The sequence below is a fragment of the Diadema setosum genome, chromosome 20, assembly GCF_964275005.1.
Source record: "Diadema setosum chromosome 20, eeDiaSeto1, whole genome shotgun sequence".
Lineage (NCBI taxonomy): Eukaryota > Metazoa > Echinodermata > Echinoidea > Diadematoida > Diadematidae > Diadema > Diadema setosum.
This window is the reverse complement of record NC_092704.1, coordinates 9523927-9543099: the sequence shown is the minus strand read 5'-3', so window position 1 is coordinate 9543099 and position 19173 is coordinate 9523927. Positions and strand designations below refer to the sequence as shown.

General features: G+C 37.0%; 1 protein-coding gene across 1 annotated transcript; it reads left to right on the top strand.

Annotated features, from left to right (window-relative positions):
• The first annotated feature begins 9038 nt into the window (after positions 1-9038).
• LOC140244074 (ultra-long-chain fatty acid omega-hydroxylase-like) lies at positions 9039-17109 on the top strand. Its single transcript, XM_072323724.1, has 6 exons — positions 9039-9359; positions 11977-12117; positions 13598-13645; positions 14517-14609; positions 15367-15510; positions 16729-17109. The coding sequence occupies exons 1-6, from the start codon at positions 9039-9041 to the stop codon at positions 17107-17109; spliced, it is 1128 nt and encodes a 375-aa protein (XP_072179825.1).
• The last annotated feature ends 2064 nt before the right edge of the window (positions 17110-19173 follow it).

Sequence of the window (19173 nt, the reverse complement as noted above, 5' to 3'; positions counted from 1 at the left end):
ATTACAAATTTTTCCCCTTAAACGTGATACAACAGTGCTAGCAACTATATATGAATAGGTGGTAGACGTAGATGTAAGGCTTAGGACATTTGCAGGAGTAGGGTAGGTTAGATTTTTATCATGATTGTACCTTGAGGTGCTCACAAGCGCTTTATTAGATCTTAAACTGAAATACTGATAAACCAACTGGCCACGACTTCAAAATGACGTCAAAATCACGTCCATTTCCCTTGTTCTTGAAGAAAAGGCGTCTTTCAGATGTATTCCTTGTTTTCTTTTCCAATATACGTTAAAAAGTCATGAATTGACGTGTAAACGACGTGCTCATGACGTTCTGACGTACATCTTGTTTTTAGAATTGTGATTTACACGTCATTAAGACGACTCTTATATGACCACCAATGACGTCTTTTGGACAACTTCCATTTGAGCAAAAATACGACATATTGACGTCAGTTTGAAACGTTTATATGACATCCAGTATCTTTGTTTATGTTTTTGACGTCAGTCTCGTCTTTAAATTAGTAATTTACACGTCTTTATGACGTATTTGTATAACAACCCAGACGTCAGAAAGACGTCACAAATATGTCGTCTTTTAGACGTCATCCATTAGAGCAGAAATACGACTTTCTGGCATCAGTTTAAGACGTCTAAATGATGTCTGCTTTCTTTGCTTATTTACGTTAAACAAACGACAATTATTGCGCCTTTCTGAAGTCTAAATAATGACGTCATTTTTATATCTTCCATTTGAACAAAAAATCGTCTTATTGTTGACAGCTTCGACGTCTTTCTGACGACAGTAATGACGTGAAAATGTCGTCATTCTGACGACAGTATGTCGCATAGCAAACTGATATAACTCTATAAAACTCTATAATTAGTAGGCCTAACTATATGACGTTATAAAGATGTCGAAAAACTTACGTAAACATAACGTTAATATGTTGCTTATATATAATAACGTCATAAATTCGTCGCAAAACAACGTAAATTTAACGTCATAATACGTCATTAATATGACGTGATAAATACGTTGCAAAACAAACTGATATAACTACAAAACTATAATTCGTAGGCCTAATTATATGACGTCATGAAGACGTCGCAAAACTGACGTGAACATAACGCTCACATGTCGTTAATATAACGTCATCAATACGTCGCAAAACAACATAAATTTAACGTTATAATACGTCATTATTATGACGTGATAAATACGTTGCAAAACAAACTGATATAACTACAAAACTATAATTCGTAGGCCTAATTATATGACGTCATGAAGACGTCGCAAAATTGACGTGAACATAACGTTAATATGTTGCTAATGCAAAGTTATAGATACGTCGCAAAACAACGTAAATTTAAAGTTATGATATGTCATTAATATGACGTGATAAACACGTTGCAAAGCAAACTGATATAACTATAAAACTCTATAATTCGTAGGACTAATTATATGACGTCACGAAGACGTCGCAAACTGACGGTAACATAACGTTCACATGTCGCTAAAATAACGTCATATATACGTCCCAAAACAGTGTAGCCTAAATTTCACGTTATAATACGTCATTAATATGATGTGATAAATACGTTGCAAAGCAACGTAAATTTTACTTCACTTATGCGTCATAAATACGACGTGAATAATACGTCACAAAATTAGCTTGAATTTTACGTCTTCAGTTCGTCGCTAATATGACGTCATAAATACGTCTCAAAACTGAAGAAAATTTCACGTTAATACGTCGCTCATATGACGTCATAAATGCGTTCTAAATCAAAGTATATATTACGGTATTAAGACGTCATTTAGATAACGCTATGAATACGTTGCAAACGAACGTAGATTGCGTCATTAATACGTGTTTATGACGTAAAAATTACGTCGCAAAATTGACGTAAATTTTACGTCATCAATATGTCACCAATATTAGGTAATAAATATGTCGGAAAACTGACGTAACATATCAGGAGGTCCGTAACATGACGTGATAAATTCGTTTCAAAGAGACGTTGAAATTACGTCATTTTCTGGTCATTTTAAGACTTGCGACAACTTTGACCATGTAGTTGCAACCAAATTGAGACGTCTTTTTCACCTCCGTCTGCTAGCTGGGATGTTCATAAAGTTTGTTCCATCCCTTTCTGCCAATTCAACCGCTCATATGACTATTAGTGCTATATGTTTTTCCTAACCAATTTCTGTGCATTTTCTGCACGCATCCTAATGCATCCAGGCTGTAGAAATCGACAACTTTTGCTGATCTAAGATACAACGTCAAACGTTGAAATAGATGAATTTACATGTCTGTGTTTGAAACCTAAAGTAAGGGGAAGTCCAAACTAAAGATAACTTCTTAAAAAAAAAAAAAAAAACCTTGGCAAGTAAGAAAATATTATTGGTTAAAGATTGAGGAAAACTTTCTTAAGAAAGGCATCATTCTAATTTTCAACAAATTATAATCGATCAAGAAAATCAGGCAAATTATGACGTTTCCAGCGACTTCCTATACAAAAGAATAGAAAAAAAGTACATGTATGCAAAATTTCATATTCTAACGTAAAGGCATCATTTCCTTTCGCATATGAAACAAAAACCCAGCATTGGTGCTTCTAAATAGTTCTTAAATGTGCGTTAGGGATAGAAACAACTAATGTAAATATTTGAACCATTATCATCGATGTTATGTATTTTTAGATATACAAAATGTGTACAATAGTTATAATAAAAACGTTTCCAGATTAAACCGTCTGCAGTCATGGTTTAGTGAGAAAAATAGTGATATCTCCTTATATTTCATGCTTTATTGAAAACGTTTTATATGGTGGGATGTTTTGTGATACAACGAAATGACCTACACATAATATGCATCAAAAGTGATATCTTGAACATTTTTTAAATCACTGTTCTCAACGGTAAACAGGACCTTTAAAATACATGTTTGTATTCCATTTTAAATTCATCCTCTATAGTAATCACTCCAAATATTTTACAAATAACCTCTGTGACATCAGTTCTATTACTTCATCAAAACATCATGGAAAATATATTTCAAATAAATTTCTCAATGATTTCTTTACAAATTATCAAAATACTCTTCATAGATTAAATGACGAGCACATCAAAACACCACTTTTCTGCGGGGGAGGGGGGCAGAATGAATTTTTGAACACTGTGTAGGTGATTAATTCTTAGTGGAGTCAACATCTTGGTTTCGAACCAATGTTGGCTCAACCTTATACATGCACATAGTTGTGTCGTGCCACGCTGGACTTACCATTCATGTAAACGTCACATGGATCGATGTTGGCACAATGTTTCACTGAATACTGTCATTGCTTTTCGTTATACAACATAATGCGATCCTATACACTAACCCTTCACAGACAGCTGTTAACGCCATCCTAACAGTTGACTAGCAAATTACTATATCATACAGCATCTTAGCTGTTGTAAAACAAAAGCAAAAGAACAATCGTATGGATGTAATTTATACGGTTTTGTCAAAAAACATAGACTTACATTTTTGTACGTTCACACACGTATACATATACACGCACACACACGCACATAAATAGCCTTCGAGATTTTTAATACCATCACTTATTTAGACGTAAAGATGTATTGATTTTATTGTTCAAAAGTTTTATAGTTATTATAAATCTGATACATGTTTACAAACTTGTGTATGTTAATGCACACCACACCCAACACAACGTTGATTTATACAGATTAATATTTCTTTAATGTTATATATTTCTGACAATGACATTGACATTGTATTGCTGTATTAGTGTATATCTCTTGCGTGTTTATCATGTGTATCCATGTTAAACGTGTGCTCTGTATATTGTATGTATCGATGTAACTTGTATGCATGCTAACAAAACAAATTTCCAGAAACGGACAATAAAATCGAATTGAATTGAATTGAAATGAAATTTCTTTTACCTCACGGCCTATGTACACATCATTATATCAAGCAGCACTATTATCCTACTCCTCCCCCCCCCCACAAAAAAAAAATAAAAAAAAAAATCATTCGTGGCTTGTCAACGGAAATCACCTGACGCTCACTCCACTTTTGAGGCTGCCGCGTAAGGCAGCCCATAAATAATCTGAACACAAGTGATCGCTGTCAGTGAAAGTGACCAGTGATTTGTAACTTTGATTGAAAAAGGCACCCTCCCGTGTACCAGGGAGGTGAGAGTATTTTAGTCTCACCTCCCTGCTAATATACCAGCAAGGTGAGTCACCTCCCTGCTTATGTTGTACACGATATACCGAGTGCTGAGTTTTGTAAAATGATATACTTGCTAAACGGCTTGCTCATGTGAAACGTCTTCGAATAAAGCTCCAATTTACCATGTACGACTTGTGTCCTCACTTCTCATTTTCCCCTGGAACTTCGATTAATGGGAACGTGTTACTGTTGAGTGTATACTTGCAGTGCCAACAGAATAATACACCAAAAAACTTTAAAAAAAATTATATTCTTTATTAGAATTTCATCGATATCAGGCCCATGTTTACAATGAAATTAATTTGAACAAAAATAAGCAGCTGAATTCTTATCTCTTGTGCTTCTAAATCATATTTTTCTCACACACAGTATACAATATAGGCCTATAATCCTAATATATACAAATCATACCATGCATAGCGTGTTACTTGACATAGAATATTCTGCATGAATATCTCAGAAAAGGCTTTCTGATTACTTTGTAACTTCAAGAAAATCCATATCTGCCTTACGCACACACTTGTGCTACTGAATCACCTTCTTTTTTAAACACACACACACACACATACGCACACACACTACACACACACACACACACACGCACACACACACACACACACACACACACACACACCTAGACACAAACCCGTTATGTTTGAAGGGCGTGCCACTCACATTCGAATCTGATTCTGTGTTAGCAGACGACCATGCCACTGTACATACTGTATAGCAGTACAGTATGCATAACGAAGTCCAAGCGCATGCGTACAAAACCAGCCAGTACACTGATAGTCTTTGCTCAAGTGACACAACAGGCAATTTCGACGCGTTAGGGTTACGGAAAAAAAAAATCGCGCACCGGGCGCCCCCTCCCTCCAAAGCGAAAAAATATATATGTAGCTACAAACGACAGTTTTTGGACTGTAAAATGTCAAAATTTTCAAGCTCGCTCGCTTCGCTTGCTCGCATTATTTTAATCGTTATGCAATTCTCCTGATGCTGTTGTCAGTAATTGCCAGCAGTTGCGCCCGGTGCGTCCCCTCCCCTTGATTTCCAAAGCGAAAAAATATAGCTACAAACGGCAGTTTGGGGACTGTAAAATGTCAAAATTTTCAAGCTCGCTCGCTTCGCTCGCTCGCATTTAATCGTTATGCAATTCTCCTGATGTTGCTGTAAGTAATTGGCAGCAGTTGCGCCCGGTGCGAAAAAAATATAGCTACAAACGGCAGTTTTGGGACTGTAAAATGTCAAAATTTTCACGCTCGCTCGCTTCGCTCGCTCGCATTTAATTGTTATGCAATTCTCCTGATGTTGCTGTCAGTAATTGCCAGCAGTTGTGCGCGGTGCGCCCAGGCACTCTCCTTAACTTCCAATGTGAAAAAATATAGCTAAAAACAACAGTTTTTGGACTGTAAAATGTCAAAATTTTCAAGCTCGCTCGCTTCGCACGCTCGCATTTAATCGCTATGCAATTCTCCTGATGTTGCTGTCAGTAATTGCCAGCAGTTGCGCCCGGTGCGCCCCCTCCCCTTAATTTCCAAAGCGAAAAAATATAGCTAAAAACGGCAGTTTGGGGACTATAAAATGTCAAAATTTTCAAGCTCGCTCGCATTTAATCGTTATGCAATTCTCCTGATGTTGCTGTCAGTAATTGCCAGCAGTTGAGCCCGGTGCGCCCCCTCTCCTTAATTTCCAGAGCGAAAAAATATAGCTACAAACGGCAGTTTTGGGACTGTAAAATGTCAAAATTTTCAAGCTCGCTCGCTTCGCTCGCTCGCATTTAATCGCTATGCAATTCTCCTGATGTTGCTGTTAGTAATTGCCAGCAGTTGCGCCCAATGCGCCCCCTCCCCTTAATTTCCAAAGCGAAAAAATATACCTAAAAACCTAAAAACAGTTTTGGGAACATAAAATGGCAACATTTTCAAGCTCTCTCGCTTCGCTCGCTCGCATTTAACCGTTACATGCCATTCTCCTGATATTACTGCCAGTAATTGCCAGCAGATGCACCCGGTGCCCCCCCCCCCCCTGAATTTCCAAAGCGAAAAAATATAGCTATACAAACGGCAGTTTGGGGACTGTAAAATGTCAAAATTTTCAAGCTCGCTCGCTTCGCTCGCTCGCATTTAATCGTTATGCCATTCTCGTGATGTTACTGCCAGCAACTGCCAGCAGTTGCGCCCGGTGCAACCCCCTTAATTTCCAAAGCAAATATATATATATATATATGTATATATGTATATTTCCAAAGCAAATATATATATATATATATATATATATATGTATATATGTATATATATATATATATATATATATATATACATATATTATCATATATAGCTACAAACGGCAGTTTGGGGACTGTAAAAATGTCAAAATTTTCAAGCTCGCTCGCTCCGCTCGCTCGCATTTATTGTTACGTTATGCAATTCTGATGTTGCTGCCATGAGGTGCCCCCCCCCCAATGTCTTGACCCACGGTACGCCACTACTATATATATATATATATATATATATATATATATATTATATATATATTATATATATATTATATATATATACATATATATATATATGTATATATGAAGAATTTGTTTGCAAAAACCGATAAGTCCATTTTTGAAGATTTTGAAGTACGGTCTCTGTCATGAAGTACAAAATAATACCTTTTAAATGATATATTAGTCACTATATATAAAGGTATATTTTTGAAGTTATGGTCAAAAGAAGCAAAAATTTTCTTATTATTCTCTTTATTTTTCTTGTACTTTAATCGCAAATATCTCCCTTTGACAAATATGGACTCATCGGTTTTTGCAAACAAACTCTTCATATATATATATATATATATATATATATATATATACTATATATATATATATTATATATATATATATTATATACATATATAGATTTAAAGAAATGAAGAAACAAATTGGTGACTCATTTTTGGCTAATAAAGCACGAGTTTATTCGACTCAAATTTTTGCCGTCCTTCAGATGCCTTGATAAGACAGAAATTTGTATACAATATGAATAGATTTGGTGACAGTACCTGACCCTGAAGAGTACCAGTGTGCCAATCAAAGATGGTTCACATTCAATTATTAAAAAAAAAAAAAATCAATTTATTATACATCGTATTAAAAGCGGAAAAGTTCACGTGAGCTGCCATTGCATAACACCCCAAAGTGTCTGTATGTTGATACAGTGCATTTACCAGTGCGAGTACTGCGTCTATGGAGGATCGCCTACGTTGATATATATATATGAAGAGTTTGTTTGCAAAAACCGATAAGTCCATATTTGTCAAATGGAGATATTTGCAATGAAAGGTCAAGAAAAATAAGGAGAATAATAAGAAATTTTTTTGCTTCTTTTGAACATAACTTCAAAAATATACCTTTATATGTAGTGACCAATATATCATTTAAAAGGTATTATTTTGTACTTTATGACAGAGACCGTACTTCAAAATCTTCAAAAATGGACTTATCGGTTTTTGCAAACAAACTCTTCATATGGAAATTCATGCGTTTCAACAAAAATTCACTTTTCTAGAATTATGAAAAAGCAGTGGACCAACCGCTTTCAGAAAGCAGGGGGAATAATTGCTATCCTTAACATATGTCAATATCAAGTTGATGGAATTTGTAATTTTCATGAAAAATTGATTTTTGTAGTATTTTCTTTATATTTTCTTGATATTGTAGTCCACTCATACGTCATAACCTCTAGTAGTCTCCTCATCCAGCGGTTCCAACACCAAAACTTTAAAAATTCATAACTTTTGCATCGATTGTCCAATTTTCTTCAAACTTTCACTGATGTGTTCTACTAATGTTGCTGCTTTCACTCAATCCACATTGCTCTTTGGGTTTACCTTCCCTTTAATTTTCTCACAGCTTTTACATGTGAATTTTCTGCCTCTGTTACTATATGACGCTTCTAGTAGCTCAGATGTAATGATATTGAATACTCCTTTTCTGTCTCTATAATCGGGGCCTAATGGAAGTTGTTTGAATTATGGGAACACTTCAAATTTTTGAATCGAACGGAAAACGTTACTGTATAAAAGGCCTATAGCAGTTGCAGCAGTTGCTGTTGCTATGTATCATGTTTTTTTTTCTAAACATCATTTGAGGGAAATAACAATCTGTTTGAAATAAAACTTAACATTTTATGTCAACTGTCATATAAAGCTAATGAAGAAACTGTCATCCTTATTGGTAGTTCCGTAGGAATAGTTTCTTTCTTTATTTCTGTATTGGACTGTGCGTAATATAAATTTGCTTTCCCGTGGCATGACTACCAACATAAACATACCAAAATGTTCTGATTGGACAGCCTGCTATGTTTGCCATTTGGTTATGTTTAATCTCATTCATTCAATTGACGTTCACTTATCAGACAAAAACGGGAAAACATAATGGACAGAATATATGTGTGTTGTTGGTTTGCTATTGCTTTTCCTTTTTTTTTTTCAAAGTGCAGAGCATTTTTCTCCAAGAGGGAAATAACAGATATGATTATGTTCAGACTTGCACAAACAAGAAAGGGCACTTTGAACTTTACCAAGTGCTCGATGACATACAAGTGACCTCTATGAAAAGGTGCGGTCTAGAAACGGACAAAACACACTCGCAGATATATAGACATGCACATATACACATTATTGTAATACATGCGATGATAATACACAATATACATTCACGCACAGCAAAACAAGCGCTCGTGAATTCTGTTGCTCCATGTTCATTTTGTAAAGGCCGTGGACGCCAAAATGTCGCTCATTACGACCATTTTGGGAACTGTTGCTTTATCCTTCTTTGGTTTGAAGATTGTCCAGTTTCTCTTGTCACTGGTCGCTACTCTTCGCCGTCTAGCGTATATCCGACGACATCTTCCCGGGCCAAAGCCACACTGGCTCTATGGCAACATCCGCGACCCGGGGTTCAACGAGCCGGGATTTGTTTGGGAGCAAGAGGCCGTGAGGAAGTATCGCAGACTGCTGGTGGTGTGGGTTGGCTGGAAGCCGATGGTTATGTTAAACCACCCGGATAGCATCAAGGAACTCCTGAGTAGTACAACCATCGGCAAAATGGTAAGTCTCTGAACATTAATCCAGAACCAAGGTGGCCGAAAATCAGAAAAAAAAATCTAAGTTCATATTTTTTTACAGAATATTTGGCTAAAAAAGAAAAAAATACGCATGAGTGAACAGATTCGTTTTCGTTTTACAAGGCATAAAAGTAAAAATTGCAAAAATGAACAAGTTGTGATTCATGGGTTGGTACCTAAGTGCTCTTCCACATAACAATGAAAGCAAAAGACACATTTAACACTGTAAGAAACACGAGTAAATTTGCAAAAATAGTACTACGATCTCTATGATTCCTCTGTAGCCTTCAACAGATAAAGCAAGGTTAAAAGCACAGGAGAAAAATGAAGAAACTTATGTCAAATCGAAAGTCAATTGACGTTGTTTAGAAAAAAAGCAATACCAACAAAAACGGTAGAAATTTGACATGTTATTTCAAATTGGGAAAACTGAAAATAATATTTGGTTCTTTAATTTGTCCCATGAGTTTTTAAATTCCTAGATTCAGACATGAAATTAAGAAATTCTCACCATTTTTTCCGCATTTGCGGCTTACTTTTTATGTCATATGAAGTTTTAGTTGCCCGACAATTCTGATTCCCCCTAAAGTTTCCCAGTTTGTCTTTGTTTGAGGATATAGAGATAAAAGAGAACTACGACTTGAATTTGCTATTTCATTCATGTCTCTCATAGTGTTAAATTGATCTTTTATTATCATTGCTATCTTTAAGTATATAACCTAAGGGCATTTGCAAATGACTAACAAAATGCCAATTTCTGCAATTTTTCTTTTTTTGTGTGTGCTTTGGAGGACAAAAACGAATGTGTTCATTCATGCGTAAAGTTTCCTTTTGTATTAACCTACTAGGTTGACACCCTATTAAATTACCTTCAATATGGTATATGATACACTGATTTTTATTTTAATCTCCAATGAGAAATATAAACTCGAAAAAGTGTTAACTTTCTCTTTTTTTTTCTTTTTTTTTTTTTTTTGCTGAGTGTATAATCAATCACATCTTCTGACTTTCATATTATTTGCAGACCGATCGATCGCCAACCGGACTCCAACCGCTGACATTCTTTTCCACTTGAAAAAAAAAAACAAAAACAAAAAAAACCACACACACACACCTTTTTGGGACCCTTTTATTCTCCCTAAAGTTTGACGTGTTGTAACACACAGCTATTTCATAAACCCGACCGCTAACCGGACTCCAACCGCTGACATTCTTTTTCACTTGAAAAAAAAAAACACCAAAAACACACACACACACCTTTTTGGGACCCTTTTATTCTCCCTAAAGTTTGACGTGTTGTAACATTATAACTGTATCACAGCTATCTCATAAACCGATGACGATCGGTGACTTTCATATTATTTGCTGACCGATCGCTAACCGAGACTCAAACCGCTGACATTCATTCACCGACTTGAAAAAAAAAAAAAAAAAAAACATTCCGCCTTTTTGGGGACCCTTTTTTTCCCCTTGTTGTGACACTGTAACTGTATCATTGCTTGTCCATAAAACTTACTAAACCAATAACCGATGACGATGGAACCGATGACTTTATGTATATATATAATTATATAGGCTCGACTGTAAAAACATATTGAATTGAATCAGGACTTCTTTTTACCATGCTTGATAGTACGTCGACAAACATAGAACCGATGACTTTGACCCCATCGAAAGACTAAGTTAACGTTCGTCACCTGAGAAAAACACAAACCACTGCTGCCGCGAGACTATAGATCCAGGGACCCTACGATTGATAGTCGTAGTCTTTTTCTCGAACCCCGCAACAACTCTTTTTTCTCACGGTTAAACGAAAGCCGATTAATTTGTTTTTGGAGGTTTTTCGCCAAGGTATCTCGATTTAAAGGACAAGTCCACCTTCATACATGTGGATTGAGTGAATGCAATAATATTAGTAGAACACATCAGTTAAAGTTTGGGGAAAATCCGACAATCCGTTCCAAAGTTATGAATTTTGAAAGTATCTGCGCAGTCACTGCTAGATGAGAAGACTAGTACAATGTATGATATCACATGCGTGCAACGATATAACGAAATTAAAAAGAGAATATAACAAAACTTTATACTTTTTGAATAAAGTGCACATTTCTTCAACTTGTTACTGACGTATGTTAAGGGTAGTATTATTCCCCCTGCCTTCTGAAAAGAGAGAAAGTCGAGTGTTCTTTTGTTATGCGAGAAAAGTGAAAATATGTTGAATTTTCTTTATTCTTTCTTTATATCGCTGTACACATGTGACATCACAAGCTATAGTAGTCTTCTCATTTAGCCGTGACTGAGCAGAAACTTCAAAAATTCATAACTTTTGAACGGATTGTCCGATTTTCCTCAAACTCTAACTGATGTGTTCTACTAATATTGCTGCATTCACTCAAACTACATGTCTATGAAGGTGAACTTATCCTTTAAGTATCAAGATACTAGCATGAGGTCCTATATGCAATATCATGCTTTACTCATCTTCTTTGTCTCTGAATAGTTTAAAGCTTCTCTGCTTGGTACAATATTGTTTTTGTTTGCTTTTCATAAATATGTGCATTGAACTAAATGTATTCTGAATCCATTTTTTTTTCAATAAGGGTGACGAATACAAGGTATTCAAGGAATGGACAGAGGGCCTTGGAATCCTAGAGGGAACTATTTGGAAGAGACACCGTCGTCTTATGACGTCATCCTTTCACTTTCAGATGCTGAAACGATACGTCGCCACCATAAATGAGGTTTGTTTTCGCAGTGTTCATGCTGGAACACCCAGCCACACACACTCACACTCTCTGTACTATAGCGATTTAGAGAAATATTGTATATCTAATTTGATAATAATAATGATAATAATAATACTAATAATGATGGTCATAATGATAACAACATTAGTAACTAACAACGGTAAATAGCGCATTCAATGTCCATCAGATTCTGCGTGTGCTCATGTAAAGGGACGACCATGCTAGAATATACGAATTGCAAGAACACGCTTTTGATAATAGGGATACATGTACTTTCTGTTCCTGTAGACTGCTGACGTCCTAGTGAACAAGCTGTCGAAAGCTGCTGACTCGGGAGAATCCATTCAACTCTCTAAAACAGTGGCAAACTTCACTAGTGACGTCATCTTTCGCTGCGCATTCTCGTACATGTCTCATTGCCAGGAACGAGAATCATGCATGATCAACGTCATCGACCAGTTGAATAGTGTTGTCACATACAGGTATCAACGAAAACTATACTTTACCTAAACTTTCTCGTCCTTTTCCTCCCGCTCCCTCTCCCGCTTCCTCACTGTCACTATACATTCTTTTTCTCCTTTAAAGAAGACATCCGCTCAAAAATTTCATCAATTTCATAAGAGAAAAGAACTCCTGGCAGAGCAGTGCAAAAAATAATAATAATAATAATCAAAATCGGATAAGTAATAAGGAAGTTATCCCAATTTGAAGTTTGTTTGTTTTTTTCGAAAACACTTCTCGATCAGTCATTATGAGTATTTAAATCACTAAGTTCATGATGTCATGCTCTCACATTTTTTTTTAATTTCCACAGTGGATAAGAATCACGACTTCCAATCGGAGGACCATGGAGAGTTCGGTTGCCGCCCAGGGCTTACGTCCTTGGACAAGATTTTTTTTACCCACCATGACCCTCTCTATCCATTTGTCAGAACGGGTACCTGGCAATGCTAGGGTTATGATAATGTCAGGGCCCTCTAGTAGAGCAGCAAGTGAAAAACAATGAAGAGGCTACCCTGGATTTTTAAAAAGACCTTAATATTACCATTATTAACACAGCATCTTCATTTTGACCTTAATTCCGGTGAAACAGAATATTCTACTGGAAAAATATATGCATCGCCCATTATGCGACCAATATGTTATCCATCTGTTCGTATCTCGTCTAGAACATCTCTGACAGTCACTAGCAGCGTTTTTATTGCTAACAATTCTGCTATATGACTACGGCAACAATATGAAAGCATAGAAATATTATTGTAGCGTTTCCAAAATGTGATGCTTTCTGTCTATCAATGCATTCATTATTCACACGTGTAATGTTCTTTTTGCCTATATTTCAATGAAAACTTCACAAATGAACGACGAATCCATCAGAATGTACACCCCTCTGATGTTGCACGACTTCGTCTTTCGACTGTCCTCGAAACACAAAGTATGAAAAGATGGTATCCGCTACATGCACGGTATTCAGGAGCAGATTATCAAGGAACGGCGACAAAAGTATGCTATGGAAAAAGAAGTAAGTGGTGACGTCACAGTAAGTTAAGGAACTTGTCTATTGGTCTTTCTTGACGAACTTTTGAGGACTTTTTCTGACGGGCCAAATCAGCTTGTACGGGTTCATCTGTAGTTTGTAATGTTGAAATTACGGAAATGGTATGCAACGAAACTTCGAGTCCATCTGAGTGCTAAAAGTAAATGCTGCATATTTAGTATTTCGTTTGAATTTGCCGTTGAAATGTTTGGAAATGATAGTGGAATTTATTGCTAGTTGCGCTAGTTGTATTATTTTCTGGAATATGAATTAATGATATCGCTTTAATCATAAAAGGAATTCTTTGGGGATCAAAAAGCCCATTCGTGATTTTATGGATTCAAGCTTAGGAGAATACACATCATGTTTTATTAATAACTGGCCATTCGTTATCAAGGGTGATTCAAAAAAAGGAGGGAAGGGAGCTGATTGTGATTCCCTCCTCAGATATGTCTACAAATATGATTTATCATGCACACTTCATAACTGATTTGCCACATACTTGTTATGCTGCGTTGTTTTTGTCCCCATGTGTTATATTTAAATTGTTCTATCGTGTTCCATAAAAAGCTTTGGGGGAAAAAAAAATCGTTTTTCAAATCAATTCTTATCTCCGTAATGACTAAAGTGCTTGCTGATGACTTGTTGACCATGTTGAACTTCATGACAATTACACAATAGACAGTCATGCTCGATGGTGGAAATCCCGTTTGAATGCTCCAACTTTTGTCATTGTTAGGTCCTAGCATGCTAATTCATGTTATGTGAGAGTATGTGAATCAGTGGGTCGAGCCTTGACCAAGGTATTACTATTTTTGCTTGTGGTTGTCTAATCCTCTTTAATCACTGTATGAAGCCCCAAGAGAATGTGCTGGATTTCCTCGACACGTTGCTGTTGTCTCGAGATTCAGATGGAGAAGGTCTGAGTGACAAGGAGATCAAAGATGAGGTAAATCAGATCCCTCCTTCCCAAACTTGGAATATAAAAGATCAATAAATGAAATAATAATAGATATAATAAATATAATAAATAAATCAAATAATAAAACAGGAACGTAATTGTAAAGCATGATGTGGCTTCTTGTTTCAATATCAACGTATCGCAGGAAGAAAATAGTGTTATTCTAAGGTCATTGTCGTTGTCAGTCACCTGCTTTTGATAGTGGTCTCCTGCATTTCTATCACATTTATGTATGATATGTTTAAGTTGTTTCTTGAACAGCCGGTACGAAAAACCTTAAATTGTAACGTGCATGATGACACCGGGTCGTCTTCATTTTGTGTTATCAAGAAAAACAAAGCTAAACATTTAAGTCAGTCATTTTCGTATTTCCAAGTATTCAACCAGTAAATTCACACATTACTATTCGATAACTTTCGTCAGTTGACTTTGTATTACATTCTTGTATGAAAAAGATTAGAAGAAATGAGATAAGTTTCTGATAAAGAAATCGAAGTTATTGAACAAGAGAATGCAATGTATAGACGTCTTTGTATACTGTGTTTGAGGAATTAGGATAAAGCAACGCAGAAATAGTATAAAAGTTTTTTTTTTTTTTAATCTCTTAGTGCGTCAAATTTGGGTACGAAGTTCGATATTTATCCTTTTTTCGACCAACCATCTTCCACAATCATGACATTAGATAAACGTATCAATGACAACAAAATTCAACTTGTGGATCTGCAAACTGTTTCTATTGTATCAGGTCAACTTGTTCATCCTTGCTGGAGCAGACACCTCATCGAGCGCCCTCACATGGTTCTTCCGCGTTATGGCCAAACATCCCGAGGAACAAGCCCGGGTTCAGGAGGAGATCGACCGAGTGTTTGCGGGCCGAGATGACGACAACGTGACATAGTAAGTGTGAGAGGCTCAAAGGCATAGCATGGTTTACATGACTGAAATATTCTATTTCCGTGTATTCAATCTTCCTTCCACAAAAGTGCACAAGAATGTGGCAGTAAACGTGTATATCTGAATAAGGTTTTATCTCATATTGCCCTATTCGTCTTCCCTCTGAAATCAGAGGTGACAAATAAAGAGGCTGCACGTCCGTTCACTATCCAAACAAAAAGAAACAGTGCATTTGTTATTTTTAATCCCGTGAATCTTTACAGTAAATGGCAAATAATCATCATAATTCGCGATTACATTAAAACCCATGTTACGTGACTGCAACCACTTTACACTTTCACGGATAGCATCTAAATCATCCCGGACTATCAGTCAGGGATCATCCTTGCCATCTCTTGCATTACCAGATAAACACCGAGCGTCCGTCTGACATGATCCTTGACGCACCTGCCGGGGAAGTTTTCATTGCGGAGTTCACTGCTGAAGAAACCTTCCTTGATTTAAAGGTACCGTGTACCGTGTATCGTGTATAGCTGCCGAATACATTCGAATGTGGATGTGTTGTTGTTGGTGGGTTGTTTTTTTTTTTGTGTGCCCTTCGACTTCTTCCGCATCTTACCGAAGGCATCTTGGCACGCCTCTTGTCTTCATGTAAATGGTGAAAGGTACGTACATCATTGTCCTCCACATGACAGTTACACTGTCATTATTCACTCGTATTGTTAAAATACAGAGAATTTCAAGTCGATGTTATAAATACAGACCCCCGGTGTCGACGGAGTGGCTCGGATACTAGTACTTCGGTACTAGTACTTCGTTTTTTGTTTTTTGTTTTTTGTTTTTTGTTTTTTCCACGGACATGTCAGTACGCCAAGAATCACGCCGGATGCCTCCCGGTATTTACACGGTCAAGGTGGAGACAACATACAGTGTAGTTGAAGCTGAATCCGGTGTGATCTGTTACGCGATCTGCGTAAGTGTAAAAGGGGTTTAGGGAAAAAAAAACACGTTTGATCACTAATGTTTCTTAGATTTTATCTTATCTTATTCTGTCGCTCTTCTTGAACCATTTACTTATTTATTTAAGTATCTGTTCTGATAATTGTTTTAAAACTGAATTAACCGATCTGTTCCTTTTCCTATACATTCATTTTGCCAGCAATGACCTCAACGAACTTACCTATACGACTCAATGCCTTCGAGAATCGATTAGGGTGTACACGTCCCGCCCTTCCGCGTACTCAAAGAACCGCTTAAGGTGAATGGATTCACCATTCCCACGGGGACCGAAGTAATGGTGCACAGCTACCAGATCCACCACAATCCAGATGTGTGGGGTGACGACCACATGGACTTCAAACCTGACCGCTTCGAGAGGGCCAACGTCGAGAAGCGAGACCCCTTCGCTTTCGTCCCATTTTCGGCTGGACAACGGAACTGCATCGGGCAGCAATTCGCCATGGAGGTGCTCCGACTAACTGCGGCACGAGTCTTCCGTCGGTTCAGCGTCAGCCTGGTCAAAGACTCGCTGCCCATCTATAAGATCGTCACCAAGCCAGAGACCGAAATCCTTCTCAAATTTCATCGCCGCTAGAGGCGCTTGCCCATTGCATCTCTGGTATCATACCAACATATAGCATCGTCCTGCAGTAAACCATACTTTGAGTTTGAAAAATGAACATTTAGACAAGTTTAACCCCTTGCAGTTTTAGTGAGTAGACTTTCGTCATGTACCTATAAAGACAGTATTAAAAAAAAAAACACATACGCACGCATATACTCACTCATATTCATATGTATACTTATATAAATTATAATACATACATAATTTGTACGCATACGAAAAGTAGCTAATTAAGCTGTGCAACTACATCGTTCTGAAATCTGTAGTTACTACCTAATACTATTACCATCAGCAATTAACAATTTGCTAACACATTATGCAATCTGATTCTGGTTACATTGAATTCATTCCCCCCCCCCCCCCCATATGGACCCTGGTACCACACCCAGCAAGAATTCCACCACTTAACATTGTGTACCCTTTGGATCAGCGGAAGACGGTAAAAGACCACACCCACAGAGGACCCCATTATGTAAAAATAAAGTTGAATCAAATTTAATTGACTTGAGTTATTCTGTACTCTAAATAAACTATTCTCCCTATCTCAACCGGTGGCATCCTTCGTCATCATTTTACCTCACATGTATTGTGTATTATGTATGTATGTATGTATGTATGTATGTATGTTTGTATTTATGTGTGTATGTATGTATGTATGTATCATAATATTTATATAACGCCTGAAGAGATCCTTGTCATTTGATTTGTTGTTTGACATTGATCATTCGGCCCATTTCACTATGACGCCATCATCCGTACCATTTGCGGTTCAATTCTGGATCCATACGATTTGCTCCATAGCATTGCACGCTCGCTGAGAGCCCGGCACCGCACGCGCGTAAAACGCTTGCGTTTGCAGTGTGTAGATCCGACAGCGCGCTAGCATAAAGCTCTCAGTGAGCACTCTCGGGATCTCAGATTCTCTCTTGTTTCTAAATTAATAAAACATCAAAATATCACAAGGATCTATTTTAGGCGTTGTATAAAACAAATAATAAATGTTTTTCATTCGTGCAATGGACAGAATATTTCATTCGGTGAAAGATGAAAGTTTGATCCATTCAAACTCGGCTGCACCTCGTTGAATGGATCATTTCATCTTTCACCTCATGAAATATTCTCTCCATTGCACTCATAAACATTCTTTATTTGTATTATATACATATGGTCACATCAAAGACAAAGATAATGGAGGGGGAACTCGTTTGCCATGGAAACGGAGCCAGTCAGGGCCTGATTTGGGCGGGCTGCCCGACCAGTATCATGGGAAACAGACAAGAGACCGCTTCTCGAAAGGGTTTCCGACACGTAGGCCTACGGTACGAGGACGCTCCAAATATTAGCCTCAGTATAATAGGCCTAAATGGTAAGAGTCACCTATATAGAATGGGTACCCATAGCGTGGGCTCAATTCATAATCATCGAACGTTTGCGATATCAAAGCATCCAATTAAAAGTGCATGTTCGTTATGTACATGCCTCCTCGAATAGGTAGGGTACTGCTTCAGTGGAAGGTACGCCAGGGAATTTTCTGGACCCTTCAGTGTTCAGTACCACTGTACTAGGGAAATACAACATTTATATTTATCACGCCCGCATTACTAATTGAACACTTACTTCCAAAAGATGTGACAGTAACATCTTGTAATTTCATAAACAACAAGTAAACCCAAGCAAATAAATTGTAATTTGAACTTTGTTTGTTTTTTTATTATATGCTTCAAAAATTGTCAAACAGTTCTTGTAACTGATGAATCGTTGGAAAATCTTTGCTTATTGCAACACTATTTCATGTATCAAAACTCTGCTGCTCGGGTCTTCAGTGGAACGTCTCTCTCCTCCAGCATTACCCCAGTTCTTAAAAATCTTCACTGTCTACCAGTATCCAAAAGGATAGAGTTTAGAATTCTGCTCCATACATGGAAAGCAGTGCATTCTTCAACTCCAAAATATTTGCAAGACCTTGTTTCGGAATATTTATGTCCCCGGCAGAAATCTCCGTACATGCAATAGTTAACAATTAACAGTCAAAAG

Bases quoted from the DNA above. Each gene is read 5' to 3' on its own strand.
- LOC140244074 (XM_072323724.1), top strand. From the start codon at position 9,039: ATGTCGCTCATTACGACCATTTTGGGAACTGTTGCTTTATCCTTCTTT. The intron at 13,646-14,516 runs GTAAGTGGTGAC...CACTGTATGAAG, and splicing joins AGTATGCTATGGAAAAAGAA to CCCCAAGAGAATGTGCTGGA. The intron at 15,511-16,728 runs GTGACATAGTAA...AGAATCGATTAG, and splicing joins CGGGCCGAGATGACGACAAC to GGTGTACACGTCCCGCCCTT.